Source organism: Sarcophilus harrisii, chromosome 4 (assembly GCF_902635505.1).
Source record: "Sarcophilus harrisii chromosome 4, mSarHar1.11, whole genome shotgun sequence".
Taxonomy (NCBI): Eukaryota; Metazoa; Chordata; class Mammalia; order Dasyuromorphia; family Dasyuridae; genus Sarcophilus; species Sarcophilus harrisii.
In genome coordinates this window covers 425,982,872-426,001,223 of record NC_045429.1, presented here as the reverse complement: position 1 = coordinate 426,001,223, position 18,352 = coordinate 425,982,872, and the positions used below count along the sequence as shown (strand labels likewise).

General features: G+C 38.4%; 2 protein-coding genes across 6 annotated transcripts in view; both read left to right on the top strand.

Annotated features, from left to right (window-relative positions):
• HORMAD1 (HORMA domain containing 1) overlaps nt 1-2,894 on the top strand; it is a 33,219-nt gene extending 30,325 nt beyond the window's left edge. For all 4 annotated transcript variants that reach the window (XM_023503552.2, XM_031967479.1, XM_031967478.1 and 1 more), the window contains one exon: nt 1,450-2,894. In XM_023503552.2, coding sequence (XP_023359320.1) covers nt 1,450-1,533 — 84 coding nt within the window. In that variant the 3' untranslated portion in view covers nt 1,534-2,894. The remainder of the gene's footprint in view (nt 1-1,449) is intronic.
• Nucleotides 2,895-3,320: 426 nt separating this feature from the next.
• The window catches only part of GOLPH3L (golgi phosphoprotein 3 like), a 29,146-nt gene continuing 14,114 nt past the window's right edge, over nt 3,321-18,352 (top strand). The window contains exons 1-2 of one of the 2 annotated variants that reach the window (XM_003769913.4): nt 3,321-3,897; nt 7,503-7,694. In XM_003769913.4, the coding sequence (XP_003769961.1) occupies nt 7,509-7,694 (186 nt within the window). In that variant the 5' untranslated portion in view covers nt 3,321-3,897; nt 7,503-7,508. Of the gene's footprint in view, nt 3,898-7,502; nt 7,695-7,814; nt 7,882-18,352 lie in introns of those variants that run through there. The other variant, XM_023503553.2, reaches the window with a different exon arrangement.

Below are 18,352 nucleotides of genomic sequence, written 5' to 3'. Positions count from 1 at the left end.
TACCAGATATTATTGTGTACTCTGAGGAGACATGATTTTTGTCTGTAAGAGTATTTATTCCACTGAGCAAACATCATGATCTTAGTGAGTTGCTGTGACCAAAAATTTCATCACCGTTTAACCAACATTTTGGGTTTCTCCAAACTTTATTGCCTGACCCTAAGATAACAGGCAGATAGTCTTTGCTACTGGTCCAGTAGTCAAAGCCTTTCCATTGCAGTAGCATCTGCCATAACTGTACTTTGTTGACAGTCTTCCAAAGTTTCCAGGGTCACCTTCATGACAGAATGAGGCTTCTGAGTAGAATTTCAGGAAAGATGTAATAGTACATTAGGTTAAAAAACAAAAAATTTAAAAGAATAATTTTTTTCAATTATTTAAAAATAAATAGCTTACTACTACTTTCATTTTAAGTTAACACTTACTTTAAATATATAGTAAAATTAATACCTTTTCCAAAAGCTTATTAAAGTTCTAAGCACCCATACCTGTAGTAAGAGTAAAATATGGCTTCTCATTTTCTCCCAGTGAAATTCAGAAACAATTTTCTATAAAGTGATTTCTGAACTGCAGTTTATACTGATAGCTTTTTTCCCTAAATATAAATCTTTATGAAAATTAATATAAGCTCAGGAAATCATGTTTATGATGCCGTGGTTTTAATCTTATGCAACTCCAAAGGAAAGACATTTTTGCACTTCCCATTCATAAAGTATCTCTTTGTGATTCAGTTGAGTTAAACATTTATCATGTTAATGGCACTATCTTAAGCACTGAGGATACAAGGATAAAAATTGATCTGTATGTACAACATACACCCACATATATACAGATATGCACATAAACCTATGTGTAGGCATGTGTCTATGTATTACTACACACACACACAACACACATGTAGATAGCTAAGATACATATATACATAAAACGCAAGAACTGTAATGCTGGCAAGGGAAACATCCAAACAAAATGCTTTAGAAAAATTTTAGGTTGGAAGAATACTTGTAAATGCTAGAGACTTCACAAAGGACCCTAAACTAAGTCTTTATGGAAAAGGACTCTGAATAGTAAAATAAAGAAGGAATATTTTCTAGAAGTTGGGAGTGTCATGCTAAGCTTTGCGAAAAGTTTTGTAGTTCAGTGTGGTTTAGTATATAGAATTCATAAGAGCAGTAATATGAAATATATGAGAGATTATTTGGGGAGCATGATGCTTTTGAATATAACATTCCCTAACACATTTTAAATATATGTTGTTTTAGCAGCTATCAGGAAATGGACACATTAACAATATTCACATAACTTTAAAGAAGCTGTGAGTTCTTTTATCATCAAAGTAAAACCCTACTATCTGATCCCAAATAACGAATGAGCATAGAGAGACCTAATTCACAGTGAAGATTGTGACAGTGGAAAGCATCATTCCTTAGTTGTGTTTTCTCTTGACAGGTCCCTCAACAAGGTGAATTTTCCTGTAGTCAAGAGTCAGTGCCAAAAAGAAGAAAATTTAGTGAACCAAAGGATTACGTATAGAGATCACTTCCCCTTTTGCTTGTTTATAAAGATCTCAACACTGCTATCTAAACTAAATATGAGTGTAGTAATATTACATTTTAACATGTATCTTCTCTTACCCTTAATGTCCAATGAATTTGAAACTTCATGTATATAACCTTAAATGTTTGCACACATTTCAGAATTGACTATAGCTTAAAATATTATGAAGAAAGAACCAAATTTTGATCTACTCTGAAAAAAATGCTGAGGAAATTTGTGGAACAAAAGCAAGTAATAAAACTGTCAGATGACTGGCTAAGTCATTTTCCAATTAGCAATGAACTATCTCTGTTAGGTAGACTATTCATTTAAAAATATACTCATTAATTTTGAATTTGCTTTAATATTACCATTCTTTGAAATAATATATTTTGAGATATTAACATTTGAGGGATCCACAATTATACGTGCTTGAACTTTGCCAATATAAATTGTGACTGTCATTGTTTTACTATTAAAACAATGCTCTTCTGTACTTTTAATAGTATATTAAAATGATGATTTCGAATTTATTGCAAATATTGGTACTTAAATTTTTTTTATAAATGTAATACAGCAACAGATTTTCTGTATGACATTTTAAATATGTCTTTACTGATATTTTCTTTTTCTCCTATACTCCTCTCCTCATAGAAAGTCATCCCTTGCTGACAAACAGTATTTTTTGAGAAGAAAAGTCAGCACAATTGATCAATACATTGAAAAAATCTGAAAACTTGTATGTAAGACCTACTTCTACAAAGGGGGGATAGGCTGGAGGGGCTTTCTCATAACTCTTCATTTGAGCTTTGATTTTTTAATTTATTTTTGAATTTCAGGTGTGATGTTCTTTCCATTTATATTGTTTGAGCCACTGTATGTGGCTCTGCTTACTTCACTCTGTATCAGTTCATCTAGAGCTTTCCTGGCTTATGTGTCATCATCACATGCATTTCTTTACAGGGCTTTAATATTTCATCATATCCACAGATCACAATTTGTTCAGTCATTCTCCAGTTGCTGGGCATCTTCTTTGTTTCCCACTTTCAACTTTCACAAAAAGTGCTAATATAAATATTTTGAAGGCTGTGGGGACTGTCTTTCTTATAAGCCCAGTCATGGAGTCTCTAGTTCAGTGTATGGGCATTTTAGTCACTTTATTTGCAGAATTTCCAAAATGGTGGTACCATTTCATAGCACCACTCACAAATAGTGTGCATCTCCTCCTACAATCCCCTCAATGTTGCCATTTTTGCTAATTTTCAGGTATGAGATGAAACCTCAGGGTTGCTTTGAATTTGGGTTTCTCTGGAGCTTTGTATGGAATTTTCAACAACGTAAATAAAACATTTCCTGTTCAGCACTGTGTGACTTTCAAGGCTTCTAATTTTTATTTAAATAATAGAAAAATGAGGTTTTGCAAGGGGGTACATAGGCTTTTACCTAGTGGGCACAAAGGGAATGGGAATGACGTTATTCACATGTGAGCTCCAAAGATGGAGAAGAGGTGGCTCCAAGCAAGGAGGATCTCGCCCTTTGACCAAGGAGGGCCCTGGAGCTCCCCAGTGGGGGGTCATTCGAACCCAAGACCTCAGGCTTGAGGACCATCCGACGTCTTTGCGCCAGACTCGGGGATCTTTGGGAGGAGGTCTCGGGATCCGCCAGCCTGGGGCCCGGGCCCACCCGACAGGGTTGGCCCGGCCAAGTTGCAAAAAGATCGGCCCGTTAATTTCTGCCCTGACTAGGCCCAGACTTTACGCGTCCACAGGACCGGCTGTTGACGTCACGCGCCCTGGGCCCACCCTCAAAGAGGCAAATTTGACCCCTCTCTCCCTCCCGGGCGTCCCCATCTCCCTTCTCCCCCGCCCCGTCCCTTCCCTCCTCCCCGCGAGATGCGGCGCCGGCACACCTGCTCCCGGGCTCTGGGCCACGCCCCTCCCTCTGCGACCCCTGCCGGTGGGGAGGGTGGGCTGTTTTCCGACCCCTCAGCTTAGGGGTCCTTCATTGGGCGGGCCGCCTGTCAGCCGGAGCCGCGACCTACCTCCTTTTGGTGGGGTTTGTCTGGACGGCAACACAATAACGGGGAGACCCGCCCCTCTCTGCCACCCATTGGTTGGGGATCCTCCTTGGCGGCCCCTGATTGGCCGAAGGGAGAAGCACCAAGCTAGGTTGCCTAGCGATCGCCGAGGAAGCTGATGTGTTAGTCCTTGTTTGCAGCCCAGGACCAGGAAGTAAAGTTGGAGCTTCCTCGGCGCCAGAGAAGTTTCTCACCCCGCAGGGTTGCAGGGTGCACAGGTGTCCTGAGCCACGGGAGCCTGACACCGTCCGGGCCCGCACCCCGAGACGCCGCCGCGACGCCAGGTAGGTCGGCCCGAGGCCTCTCCGCGCGGCCGGGCCGCCAGGGTTCTCTGGGGCAGCGGCGCGGGCTGGAGTGACCTGTTGGCTGTCCGGCCGCCTCTTGATGGTTTTCGCCGCCAAGCGCGCGCGGCCACGTCCGGCGCCTCGGCACGGGTCCGTCGGTCCGCCTCGGCACGGTCGCGAGGGGCTTAAAGTTTCTCGGCCGTGGGCTTGGTGCGGCGCCAGATCCGGTCCTTTACCACCTTGTCCTCCTCCTCCTCCTCCTCCTCCTGCAGTCTCTAACTCTTTCCAAGGCTGCTCCCTTCCAGCCCACGGGAACGGGAACGACCCCCCTTGGGGTGGACCCACTTGGGACTCCTTTTGCATGAGAAACCGTATTTTGAGGAATTCCACTTTGCCTCTTTTTTTCCTTTTAATGGTTGATTTTAAATGCTTCTTGCAGTCAACATGTAGGCCCTCCTGAAGCTCGGCGTGGCTTATTTTACATAGAATGTCCTTCTAGACAGGACAGAGGCTTGGATGGAGTGCGGAGCCTGGGAATCAGAGGTGCTCCCCCCTTCCTCCCCCCCCCCGCCCCCCCATCTAACTTCTGACACGTGGGCACTTCGATTAGGTCAACCGCTATCTCTTCCTAGTCCCCACCTCGCCGGATTGTGGAGGCTCAAAGGAGGTCATGTATCCAAAGAAAAAAGCAATACGTAAACGTCACACCTGTTGTTAGTAACTTTGTGACCTTCCTAAGATACTTTCCCTCTGTTAAAGTGTCCACTTAGCCCATCGGTAAAATGAGGCAGTTGGAGTAGTGATCCTTCAAAGTTCCTTTTTAGCTCTACGTCCTGTTAACATAGTGAAGTTTCTTTTGACCTTCAGCTAAAGAAATATTTCTAGTTCATGGCTCTCTTGTACTTTTATTCTCACTTCTTAGTCACAGTGACTGTATTCACATATGGGAATGTCAATGGTCTGGCTGTCATTATTACCCTTCTCCTTACACTTTTACTTTTCTAATGTACTCTGATAGTGCAGCTTGCCTTCACATTTGAAAAAAATGCCACAGATGAACCATCTGGAGGTCCTGTACTATGAAATGAATTTGAAGTGATCTAACAACAAACATTAAGCAAGCTCCTGCTATGCACAAAGCATTGATGATGCAAGACAAAAAAAAAAAACAAAAAACAATTCCCCTCTTAAGATTATTTTATTTTGTGTAAGAGCCATAGCTTGTGCACAAATGTAATACAAAATAATTTGAGGCAGGAGTAAGATTAGCAAGTTGGAAAGGAGGTGGCCATGGGAACCAATCTTTGGAAGTGTCCAAGAGGAGAGAGCACAGTCCCAGAATAAGGGATGGCACATGCAAATATAGGCAGGTTGGAGGTTGAAACATCAGGGAAAACTAATAGTGCAGTTTGGATTGAAAATTATCAGGTTAATGTTTGCACTTTTGTTTTTCTTCCGGGTTATTTTTACCTTCTGAATCCAGTTCTCCCTGTGCAACAAGAAAACTGTTTGGTTCTGCACACATACATTGTATCTAGGATATACTACGACATATTCAACATATATAGGATTGCTTGCCATCTAGGGGAAGGGGTGGAGGGTGGGAGGGAAAAATCGGAACAGAAGTGAGTGCAAGAGATAATGTAAAAAAAATTACCCTGGCATGGGCTCTGTCAATAAAAAGTTATTATAATAAAAAAAAATGAGAAAAAAGAAAAGAAAAGAAAATTATCAGGTTAAAAAAGTAGAACAGGTGAAAGTCTAGCGGTCCGAGTTAGGTTGGTTGTAAACAGAGAGAAGGGGATGGATGTGAAAGGTATTATGGATTTAGTTGGTTGGATATTAGAAGGGAACAGGAGGAGTGTCAAGGGTGATTCTGAAGCTTCAAAACCAGGTAACTCAGATTACGGTGTCCTCCACCTTCCCTGCCACTTTATCTTGTGACCAATCGTATGTATTTGCCAAATGGATAGCTGGGTAAGGTTAGTTTAACCACTGCTTAGCCCAGCACATAATACAAAGTAGGTGCTTAATAAATGCTTGTTACCCCACTGAACAACATGAAGTCTTTACTTGCCATAGGTAAAACAAAGTTGACTAGCCTCCATGAGATAGAACTCTTATCTAACCTTGATCTCACATCATTACTACTGTGGATGCACTACAGCTCTTATGATCATCCTTGCTTGTAGCCTTGAACTTTTCTTTCCTTTATTTTCTATGTCTAAAGATACCAAGTCCTAGGGATTCCACCATCACAAATAGTCTTAAATCTGCCGCCTCCTGACATTCCCACTGCTATCACCTTAGGAGAACCCTCCTCACCTCTAACCCAGACTGTCATAATAGCCTTTCTGCCTCCCTGCCTCCATTCTATTCTCCAGTTCATCCTACATCTCACTACCAGATTAATTTTCCTAATTCACAGCCCTTATCACTGTTTTCACATATCAGAAATCTTTAGTAGGTTTCCGTTTTCTTATCAAATGAAGTTCAAACCCTGTAGTCTGGCTTTTAAGGAAGACTGTTTGCAATCTAGTGCTAGCCCACCTTTTCAACTCTATCTTACAATACAGTCCCATCGTGAATTCTAAATATCAACCAAAGTGTGCCGCTTGTTCAATCCTGAAATACATTACATTTTTTCCCACTTTTGCCCATGCTTCTGCTTAAATGTCCACCTCTTCATCTCTACCCATTGAAATCCTATCCATTTTTGAAGCTCAATCACTTCTTGTGAAGCCTTTTCCATTGTTCTGTCTATTCTAAAGGAAAATTTTCTTCAAATAAATCTCATACAATCTTTCCCCCCCACATGCTTTTATATTCTGTTTTGTGTTGTAGCTATTTGAGTCCATGTCTTATTTACCCTACTAGAATGTCATCTTCTTGAAGACAAATTTTTCTCATTTATTTTTGGATCTTTCACAGAATCTGGTATCCAGGTACCTTAAAAAATGTATATTAGATGAATTAATGAACAATGTTAATAAATCATGCTGCCTATCTTTTTTAATTGTAGATGCAATGTGGAGGATATTTTACATTAGGTCATAGAAAGTTCACTTGAGCTCTAGACAGGAAGAATGCTCTATTAATCATAAAGATATCATCTAGTTGAGCACTTGGTTTCATGGTTTGATCTAACTTGATATATGAAGAAATTGGGTCATTCCCCCCCCCCCTTTTTTTTTTTTTACAAATGCGATATTTACTTTATTATTTAATGAATTTAAATTCTTCCTCTCATTCACATGTAAAAACAATTTTTGACTTTCATTTTTTATCATTTTGAATTCCAAATTCTCCCTCTATCATCATTGAGGAGGCAAGCACAGTTTGATAAAAATTATACATAGGCAAATCAGGCCATTGCCTTTTTAAAGCAAATAGGATTTTCTAATTTCATTGTTATAAGTTTCCCTTTCACTCTATTATCAACTTAAATTTCTAAATATTTCTTGTAACATATAGATATATATTGAGAAGGAAGATGGTTGACCATATATATGTGTGTATATGCATATATGCACTTGTAGGTGTCCACACATACATATACACACATACATATATGTATATGTTCTTATCCAACCTCCCTGGGACAGGTGAGAATGTCATCTTTGACTCACCGAGGCCGGCGGCGAGCTGAGGTTGGCAAGAATTCTGAAAAGAAGTTGGAAGGTGAGGAAGACTCCAACCAAGAAAGAGGCCTGGATAATGATGATTCCGGGGATTCTAAGGATATTCGCCTTAACCTCATGGAAGAGGTATTGCTCCTGGGCCTGAAAGATAAAGAGGTAATGGAGTTCAGGTATCGATCTCCATGTGCATGATATATTTTAGTCGTATTAATGTTGAGAAGTGTAAGAAAAATAAAACTACTAGGAATTTTTTTTTTTTTTTTTTTTTTTGCAAAGCATGAATTTTGTAGTCCACAATTTGGAGCTCCATTATTCTCTGGGGATGATGACTGAGGCCTATAAGGTAAGACTCAGAGGTATAACTAACTGAGAAGCTCCTCCACAGTCTTGGATTTTGTGGGAGAGGCAGGCTTACTGTACTTGCAGTTTCCCTGGACTAAATTGTTGATGAAATCAGAATTAATTAGCTACTTTCTTTGAAAGGGCCCCACTATAGACTTCTTCTTCAGTTCTGAAGGAAACTGTTCTTACATTGAAATATTACCTGCTTTACACATGTAAAGAATAGGGAGACGAATCCGTTTGGAATGTTATGGATTCTGTTCTTGACTTAAGCTTAAATATTCTCGTTTGATGAGCATTTGAGTTTGGTTTCATTTTTTTAATAATATAAATTTTCCTCTTCCTGCTGTATTTCCCCTTACCATGACAGAACATTTATTATGTAATTGCTTTATGATATAAATGCAAATAATTGCTTTGAGATGTTAAACCTTGACTAAGAGATGCTTCCTCCAAGTAGGACATTTTACCCTATATTTAGTCATTTAACTTTTCTGTGCCTGTATTTTTTTACCCTTCACACAAAGTATACATATAGAAAGCATTTGCATATCTTCTGCGCAAATATGATAAGTCCTCATTATTAAAAGAGATGTGGAAAATTTCTTAGACTGAAATATTGCCTCAATTTTGATTTGATTTGAAAATAATGAATTTACCTTGGAGTTTTTTTGTTTTGTTTTGTTTTTTAATCTCACTGCTATTTGACTTGACCTTAAAGGCGACATGACCAACAATGAAACGTTTCAAGGTACTTGAGGAAAATGTCCCAAGTGTTATCATATGTCCCTTGCCTTGGATTCTTTGGTATAACTGAAAAGAGTTACATCTTTGTTACATCTTTGGCTTGTAATTATGATCTCTTTATTTTCCATTTTTCAGGTGTAGCTGTAGGCTTCTTACAAAGAAAGTTGTTAACTTAATATTAAACAAATGCCCAGTACATGAATAAGAGACATATATAAAAAGTTTTATGGGGATCTCTGTGGCTGGTAGGAATTTATAGCCTTTTCCTTAAGATAAAATTATAGGTTTGTTAATTGTAATCACAAAGGAGTTATATATTTAAAGGTCCCTAGTACTTTTTTCTTTTCCTTCCTTCCCGTCCTTGTTTGTTGAGAAAGTTGAATCTGGGCTCTATAGGACAAAAGAAATATTGAATACGAATCAATTGAGAAAACAAAACTCCATTGTACTATTATTGTTAGCTGGAAAAGTTGGATTGGCTCTTGTATTATATAAGAAAATTTTAAAGAACCAATTAAGTAAACACAGCTACTGATTGGGAAGGATATTCAGAACAGCAGCCAGAACATTTCTCACAAAGTATGTAACAATGAATACTGAAGGGATTTATTGGTTCACTGTGCATGGCTGCTCAGCCCTGGTGCAGGGAAGGGAAGGGAGCTTCCTGCTAACCTCCAGATGCTCAGATTTATGTTGCTGTTCTTGAGACCCCCATTCTCTGTTCTTGTTTTTGTGAGTCTTTTTACATGGGGCTAATAGGAATCTTACAGCATGGGACATTTCCTATGATACAGGAAAGGGCCTAGAGATGGAGTGATTAGTTAGAAGTCATATAAAAAAGTATCTTTCTATAAACACTTTAAAAACTGTTAACCAGGGGCAACTAGGTGGTGCAGTGGATAAAGCACTAGCCCTGAAGTCAGCTGGTCCTGAGTTCAACATTTAACCATCCTAGTTGTGTGACCCTGGGCAAGTTAAATAACCCCAATCGCCTCAGCAAAAAAAAAAAAAAAAAAAAAAAAAAAAAAAAAGGAAAAAAACCTGTTAACCAGCATGCATGATGTTATAAACACAGTAATCATAGAAATAAAGCTGGGAGGGATCTAAGAGGATGGAAATTCCAGCCTTGGATTTAATTGAGTGGACAAGTCTATTGTGGAGGGTCAGGTTAAAAGGAATTCAAACTGCTGGAGGAGGATGGAATCCTAGCGGTCAGATCTCAGTAGACCTGGACTCCAGTCCTGGTTTGGTCAAGTCCCTTAGCTTTTTGAGGCCTTAGTTTCCTCATTTGTAGATTGAGAGGTTGGACTTAGTCTGTGATCATCAGTTAGTGTTTATGTTCACACATTATGATTGTGTCATCTGTCTTCTCTCCTTTCCTTCCCTTTGTAGAAATCTCTACACAACATCCTGTCCCTGATTAATGATCTTCTAATCTCTAACGAACTCTGCTGTGTACTATGCCAGGAGTGTAGCAGACCCTAGTTAGTTAAATGGCCGTTGAATTGAATTAACAGCCTTTTGGATCACTCTATTGGGCTTTCAAAGGAAAGTTCATAAATAGGGTTTTTATCTTATTTAACTCGTGGAAATATAAGGAAAGTTTATAGACATTTTTGAATCAGATCATTTGGGAAGAAGTAGTCTAATGTACCTAAACAGCAATTCTGAACTGCCCCTTACTTACCTTTACTATCTCTGCAGATGTGTAAGTTAGGTAGCTTAGTACTTCCTCTACTGATCTTCCAGATTACTGATTTAATGAATATTCTGAGTTTAAGATAATTATGTGTCCTTGGATTTTATCCTATAAGTAGGAAATGTGAATAGAGGGGCTGTTGAAGCTTTTTAAGCAAGAGAGCACCATGATTAAATTAAAAGAAGTTCATTTAAGTACTTTAGCCAAATTCAACCATTTGCTTCTGTTAGGATTTGTTACTCACTATGTTTATTCTCTTTAACCAAAGAACTGGGTTGTGTAGTGTTTGGTGTCAATCATATAGGGATAGGTTTGCTAGACCTCGGATTTCTTTGGTATTTGGCTGGTGTAGGCCAACATTTTGTTCCAATTTATAGGCTTGGAGAGCTTCCTGGAGCATTGAAGGGTTGTTGCCTAAGGTTGTATCCCCAGTTGTGTCTGAATCAGACCTTGAATCCTAGGCCTTTCCGGGTTGCTAATCTATTATGTCATGTTGGCATCTCAGAGACTTTAACAAATATGAAACTGTTTCTTTCTTTGAAAAACTTTGTAACTTGAAAAGACTTAAGATAATTTGGCTAATAATTTCCTAGCCTCTGCTTTGAAACAATATTATTTAGTGGCACTAGAAATTCCATTTAGATCTATATTTTCAAAGCTTAAAGATAAAATTTTCAGATTATTGATCTCAAAGAAGACCTCACTTCATGAGGTTAATTCATTCAGCTGTAATGGATTGATTGTATTCCAGATTTTACAGAAAGTTAGCTAGCTGTCTTTTCTTAGAAATTTGTAGTATAGAAGATACACCACGAATTTATTTGAAAATATAAATTCCTTCTTTGATACATTGGGAAATTTAAATATGGAAAAACACCTTTGGAAAATTTGGTATTACCACAGATAAAGAACACTTGGCATCAAATGAATACACTGAACTTGAGCTCCAACCTGGCCAATGGAAAATAGATTCATTTCCTGCTGAAAACAGGATCTTGTTGAATTGTCAATATTGCTTTTGTTAAGAATTCGTGATATATTGAGCTTTCACTGACTCACTGATCTTTAGTTGTGAAAGACTGGTATTTTGTAACTTGATAATTTATTAGAATCTATATTTTCTAGATATAAATTTATCCATAATAAGAATTAAGTAAACAGTGGTGTTTTAATGATTGGGGGGAGAATTCTTTTAATTTCTTACAATTACAGTACCTAGATTGGCTATTCATTTGTAATTTCACTAATCCTAATTTATTGAATACCTCCTATTTGTAAGTCACGGTTTAATTTCCTCTCTTATTTATTGGAAATGTAGTATGTTAATATGATTCTCATATTCACTGAAATACAAATGGAATAGTCACAGGTTTTCAAAGAAAAAATTCTGAAAGGAGGAGGCATTTAAAAAAATTTCAAATTAAATTTTTTAAACCAAATCCTAATTAGCATTAGATAGGAATGTTTTAAATTAATTTAATACATTATCATTTTGACTAATCTTGCCCACAGAAAAAAATTTAAAAGTTTTTGAAGAGCTTAAGAATTATGAGTAGGGAATATAGTGCAAGCTATCAGATAGAGTCAGCTTGTCAGTCATATTGAACTGGTTTGAGTTTAGTTTTTTGTTTTTTTATTTTAATATTTGTGACTATAGAATTCTCAGTGGGTGGAGGAAGGTATATATTTGGAAATAAATATGATGTAAAAAAAAACTCAATAAAATTTGCATTAAAAGTGGAAAAAATGCAATGTTTCCACTATCAAAGAATGTTAAAAAATATTATTAAAGAAATTAGACAGGGTAAGAGTTTTATTTAAAATTGTGAACATGGTGCCCCCAGCCTTGACATTATATTTGACCAAGCTATTGCTACCTCTTTCTAAGAGCATTATTGTTAGTTTCTTAGAAAGTCCGAGATAGCTAGGGGGTTTTTTGTGTGTGTCTAATCATTTTAGAAGAATCTTTCAGCCAATCTATGACAATCATGTAAACAACTTGTTGGAAAGAGTGAATGAAATAAAATCTCTCTCCAAAGATTAAGTTCTTTTCTGTATTTGAATTTCCTGACATTATGAGACAGTTGAATTTGATATTTTCAGGAACATTTTACTATTAAATTAAATTTTATGATTTTTTTTTTCTTAACAAATAATACCTTCCACAGAGATTAAAATGGCTATTGCTATTATTATTAGGGAAGATGTATTATAGAAGACTTATCAAGCTCTTCTGCATGGTCTGCAGAATTCTATTTGGTTATCAAGCTTCATAAAATGATACTGATTCATCAGTGTTATTAGATTCATGTCATAGAAGAAAAGAATCACAGGCCTCATAGCTTGAAAGGCTAGTCTTATTTTGTATGTGGAATAACTATAGTTCAGATAAACTAACTCATCTCGGTTCCTTCTTCAAAGTATCAACTGCTTTCTAGATCTAATTTTGGCAGTGAGGAAAAAAAGTCTCATCTTCTCTTTTTTTGACTGGGGTTGAGAGCTTAGAGCAAGACTTTTAAAACATTTTCCACGTGTGATCCCTCCTTTTGTCCCAAGAAATTTTTGCATAACACTGGGGAGATATATATATATAAAATCCAATATTTACTGACAATAAATCATGATTTCCCTCACATTCATGGGGTTTTATGGGTTGTGACCACAGTTTAAAAAGTTTTGGCTTAGAGCCCTGGGCCTGAATCAGGAAGCCCTGAGTTCAAATGTGGCTTCAGATACTTAACAGCTATGTGACCCTGGGCAAGGCACTTTACCTCAAAGTGGGGATAATAACAGCACCTACCCACAGCTTTATCTCATTTACAAATGAGATAACATTTGAAAACCAGTGCCTGGCACAAAGCAGGCACTGCTTAATAAATTCTTGTTTTCTTTCCCTTTCCCGCCCCTGATGATGATAGGACCATTCAGCCCAGGAACTTGATATGGTGCCATTTTATTCTGCCACTTTACTGTTGAAAATGACATGCTTTTAAAAGATGACATCGCCTGTTGTCTGTCTTTGTCCTTCGAACTAAGCCAAGGGAGCGGTTCATAGCTTGTTAACTCTCAAGTAGCATTCCCAAGAATTTTATGCCCTGAGGTAGCTTCATAGGTAATCTAGTGGTTTATTCTATGTTCTGTTAAGCAGTAAGGGTATAACCTTCAGTGAATAGCTGTTTCATGAGCCATTTGTCCTGGGCTCAAGTCACAGCTTCCCAACTTGTGGACTCTTTATCCCTGTACGCTCTGGAATTATGGTAAGGAATCCAATATTCTGTTTACATACTAAGCATTGTCATTTTTAATCATTATTTAGCTCTAATCAAATACGCACCATAGTTCAGTATAGTAAATAAGAGAACACCAATTGGACACTGAATAAAAGATATCGGAAATATTTGTTATTTTTCAGGCATAAAACCTCTCCCTTTCCCTTGACCTGGGCCTGTGATTTCATTAGAGTAGGGAATGCCTATGGGGAAACTCTCTCTATAAGTGCTGCTCAGTCACTGCTCTGCTAGTACTAGTCTCAGAGGTCCCAGGAGCATTGACTTCCCCAGAATCACACACTCAGGATATGTCCCAGAAGGTCTTCCTGTCCATTCCAGGATCTGCTACATCTATTATGCTGCTTTTCTTATATTAAATTTTCATCCTTTTGTATTTTTTAATCACTGTATACTCATAGTTCAATTACTTTCATGTGGGGTTTTGAGAAATTACTTGACATTAAAAAGACTGCCTTACTCAAAGCAATTTGAGAACCACTCCTCTAATGTTTAATATTTTGACATGCTCACCTGTGATGTAAGACCTCAAGATGAAGCTAAAGTTGAAATTTGGAAACCGATAAAGTCATTGTCTAAAGTAACATCTAGAAGATAGTCCCACTATCATGGGCAAAACTTTGGGAATACTGCCTTCTGTTCTGAGAGCCAAGTTCTAAAAGAGACCCTTTGGATTTTGACATCCAGAATAGAGTGACCCAGATGTAAATAAGTGTTTTTAAGAATGACTTAAGTTTTAAGTGACTTAAAATTGTGTCATGTGAGGAACAGATAAAGGAATTAGCAATGTTTAATGTGGAAAAGAACTTTTGGAGGAATCAGGAGAACTGCTTTCAGGCAATCAACAAACATTTAGCATCCAGTACAATGGATAGAGTGCTGGCCTGGAGTTAGCAAGACTTGTCTTCCTGAGCTCAAATCTGGCACTTACTATAGTGTGATCCTGAACAAGTCACTTCACCCTGTTTGCCTCAGTTTGCTCATCTGTCAAATAAACTGGAGAAGGAAATGGCACACCATTAAAGTATCTTTGCTGAGAAAACTCAAAATAGGATTACTAAGAATTTGAAATGACTGACCAACAAACACAAATGAGGAAGGCACTCTACTAAAGCCTGGGAATACCCAAAAAAAAAAAAAAGGTGAAAGAATTGCTCCTCTTAGGAAGCTTACATTTTATCAGGAAAAATATATCTAAGTTTATTACGTGGTGGTTGTGGAGAGGGGGGATGCCGGTGTCACTTGATTTGAGTTCTGCAGAAAGGCAGCGAAGAGAGAAGGAGACATGTCCCACATCTGGGCATTAACTGCTGCAGAGGCATAAAGATGGTGACATGAGTTTGACTGGATCATAGCGTATGGGGGCAGACAATAATGAACAGTAAGCCTGGAAAAATAGCTTGGAGCTAAACTGAGAAACCTGCTCTTGGTCCTAGATATCTGGAGCAAATAGAGGTTATTGAGGAGGGAATGACATGGTGAGAACTATGCATTTAGAATATTGCTTTTTCCAAATAGTTGGAGTTCTGTAATCTGAGGAAAGAATTTTCTTAATTCTTGGTGGATCCAGAAGACAGAACCGAGGCCGCTGCTTGGGTTGGAGGTCCTCTCCAGACTTAAAAAAAAATTCCACTAACCAGTAGAACATCCACAAATGAGAGGGAGTGCCTAGCGATGAGTGTTCTCTCACCCCTGCCCCTCCAATCACCAGAAACAGTGAGTCGCTGACTGGGCAGATAAGTTAGAGGGCATTCTTGGTGTGGGAGGTAACACCTCATGATCTCTAAAAACCCTTCCTGTCCTAAGGCCCTGTTAGAAACCTTGGTGCTGTGGTCTGCTCAAACTTAAAAAGAAAGGTCCATAAGGAAATGTCTGATTCTTCTAATCACACTTCAGAGATAAGTCTAGGAGGATATCCTCTTGGCAACACTTCTGTAAGTTCCACCTGGGAGACAAAAAAGTGCATTTCACCCCACTTTACTAGCAAAGTATCCATTTAAAAGGGGAGTAGAGGAAGGAATCTCAATAAATATCATGTTTTTCCTTTTTAAATCTCATTTTTTAAAATTATTTTTTCCCAATTGCCTTTAAAAACAATTTTTAACCTTCATTTTTAAAAATTTTGAGTCTCCCCAAAATTGTAGGCAATTTAATACAGGCTCTACATGTACTTCATGCAAAACACTGTTAAATCACTTTTCTACCAGCTGCATTTACGGGCAAACTAAGACATTCTGAGTGCTAATGGATCCTCCAGGGACCTATAACTTTTTAGTGACAAGAAGGTACTTATAGAATGTTCCCAAGGATAGAAAATCAAGGGAGAAATAAGAAAGCTCAGGAAGCCCTATGTTCCAGTCTCATGTCTTTTACCTGTTGGCTTAGTGACCCTGGATAAGTCCCTTAATCTTACCTATTTTATATGTCTGTATGCCCAGGATCACATAAAAATTTCTTGGGCAAAAAAGGATTGGAAGTAGAAAAAATTTAAGAAGCCCTGATCTTAATAGTGCTGTCCCATATGAAGTAAAACGCTCTTTGAGATTGTTACTTATGATTTGTTTACTCCATTTCTTCTCATTAAATGAAACTCCTTAAGGGAAATGGCTTTTCATAACTATTACCACAGAGGCAGCCAGTATTGCAATAGATAGATTGTTGGACCTAAAGTCAAGAAACTGAGTTCAAATTCATTTTTGTAACCCTGGGTGCCTATTACCCTCCATTTGCCTCAATTTCCTCGTCTGTAAAATGAGGATACTAGAAGTATGGACATCCCAGGGTTGTTGTGAGGATCAGAGAAGATATTTGTGAAAAGTGCTTAGCACACTGCCTGCCACACAGTAGATGCTATGTAAATGCTTGCTCCTTTGCCTCCTCCCAGTGGCTTTCCTTTCTCTGTCACTTGCCTTCCTCTGTATGTCCTCATCTGGCTCCTCCCCAATATGAACCTTTTATTTCAGTTTTGTTATTCAGAGAGATTTCCTCTCTGGCTTTTTTTTTTTTTGTTCATGCTTCTCTTCCCTCTGCCTGAATTTGCTTTCCTCCATCTTTTCTCCACTTCTCATTTGTCTTTTCTCCATCAGGTAAAATCCTACACTTCTTTTGAGGTCCAGGTCAAGTCTCATCAACTCGTCCTTGAAACTTTCAGCTTCTCCAGTATATGATAATTTTTCTATTCCCTAAATTTTCATGGCCCAAGTCTACAACCACTCAATTTTGAGCTTATTTAGACACTAGTGTTCTCTGAACACAACACAACACAACTCTGAACACAACATTTACTTGTTGCAGAGAATGGAGCAACTTCTTGCTTGGGCTTGGAGTCAGGAGGACCTGAGTTCAGATCCTTCTTCCGATGCTAATGGTGTGATCCTGAGCAAATCACTTAACTCTGTTTGCCTCAGTTTCCTCATCTGCAAAGTGAACTGGAGAAAGAAAAGATAAACCATTCAGTGTCTTTGCCAAGAAAACTCCAAAATGGGGCCACGAAGACCAAAATGACTCAAAGACAACAACAAAATTGTTCTCTAGTTGTGTCTTAATTGTTAAATTGTAAATTCCTTGAGGGAAAGCATCATTGCTCCTGCTTGGTTTTTATGGCACATAGTCGTCTCTCTGATTTGATAGCATACAGGCTCAAAATTTCAAAAGCAGCAGTATGTACCCTTGCTCCAATTGAAAATAATTATGTGGCTTACCTGTATAACAAGCAACTGATTTCACAGTAACAGAATTACCGTGATAACAAATAAATAAATAAAGTTCTGGATTTGCTAGAGAAGAATAGTGATTAGTATTTCAATTTTAAGGCAAGGCTTCAAAATTTGAATGGTTTCTACCTTATCAAAAGGAAGGAACTATCATTAAGGTGAACCAAAAAGATATTTTTGTAGAAGGTTGGGAATTCAACTTGAAGAAAATCAAGAGGTGAAGATTAAACTACAAAACACTCCCTGCATTTCAGATAGCTAGTGAAAACGTGTTGAAAATGTTTGTTGGTACTAAGGAAGAAACCAGGGAACGACTGAAAATTAGAAGGAAAATAGAAGGGGCAGATTTCTGGGAAAGACAGGAAAAAAATGGGACTTGCAGAGGCATTGACTTTGGCACAAGAAGAACTGTCTCATCGGGCAGCATGGGCATTGGGGTAAGGCCAGGATGAGGAAATAGCAGAGTAACCCAGTGTTGGAACTTGGCAGGATATGAGGGGCATCGGGTCTGTGAGTTTTAAGAGTAGCACATAGAATGGAGTGGAATGGACAAAGATTATAGAGTGGGAAGGGAAGCAAATGAAGCTAGAGCAAGAATGATGGCTTGTAAAAGTACTGAGGGGTAGAGAGATTAGGGGGATGGAGAATTGGTTTAAGTCCTTTGCAGCCAAGGCTAGTCCCAATGAACTGCCCATAGGGAGGACAAGAGAGCTGCTACAAGTGCTTTAAGCTCTGTCCTGTAGAGAAGGATTATTCAGCATGTTCTGGGAGGGTTGAACAAGTAGAAATGAGTGTAAGTCAAGGATGCCATGAAAAAATACCCTATTGTAATGGAGATGAGAGAGAGCTCTGGACTTGGAATCAGAAAGACCATAGGTGGAATCCTGCCTCAACCATTTCCTTATTGTATGAACCTGTGCAAGTCAAGTTCACCTCTGGGCTTGGAACCGAAGACCTCTGAGGTCCCTTCCAACTCCAAATCTGTGATCACATAATAATTGGAACTTTCTGAAAGCAGAAATAGCT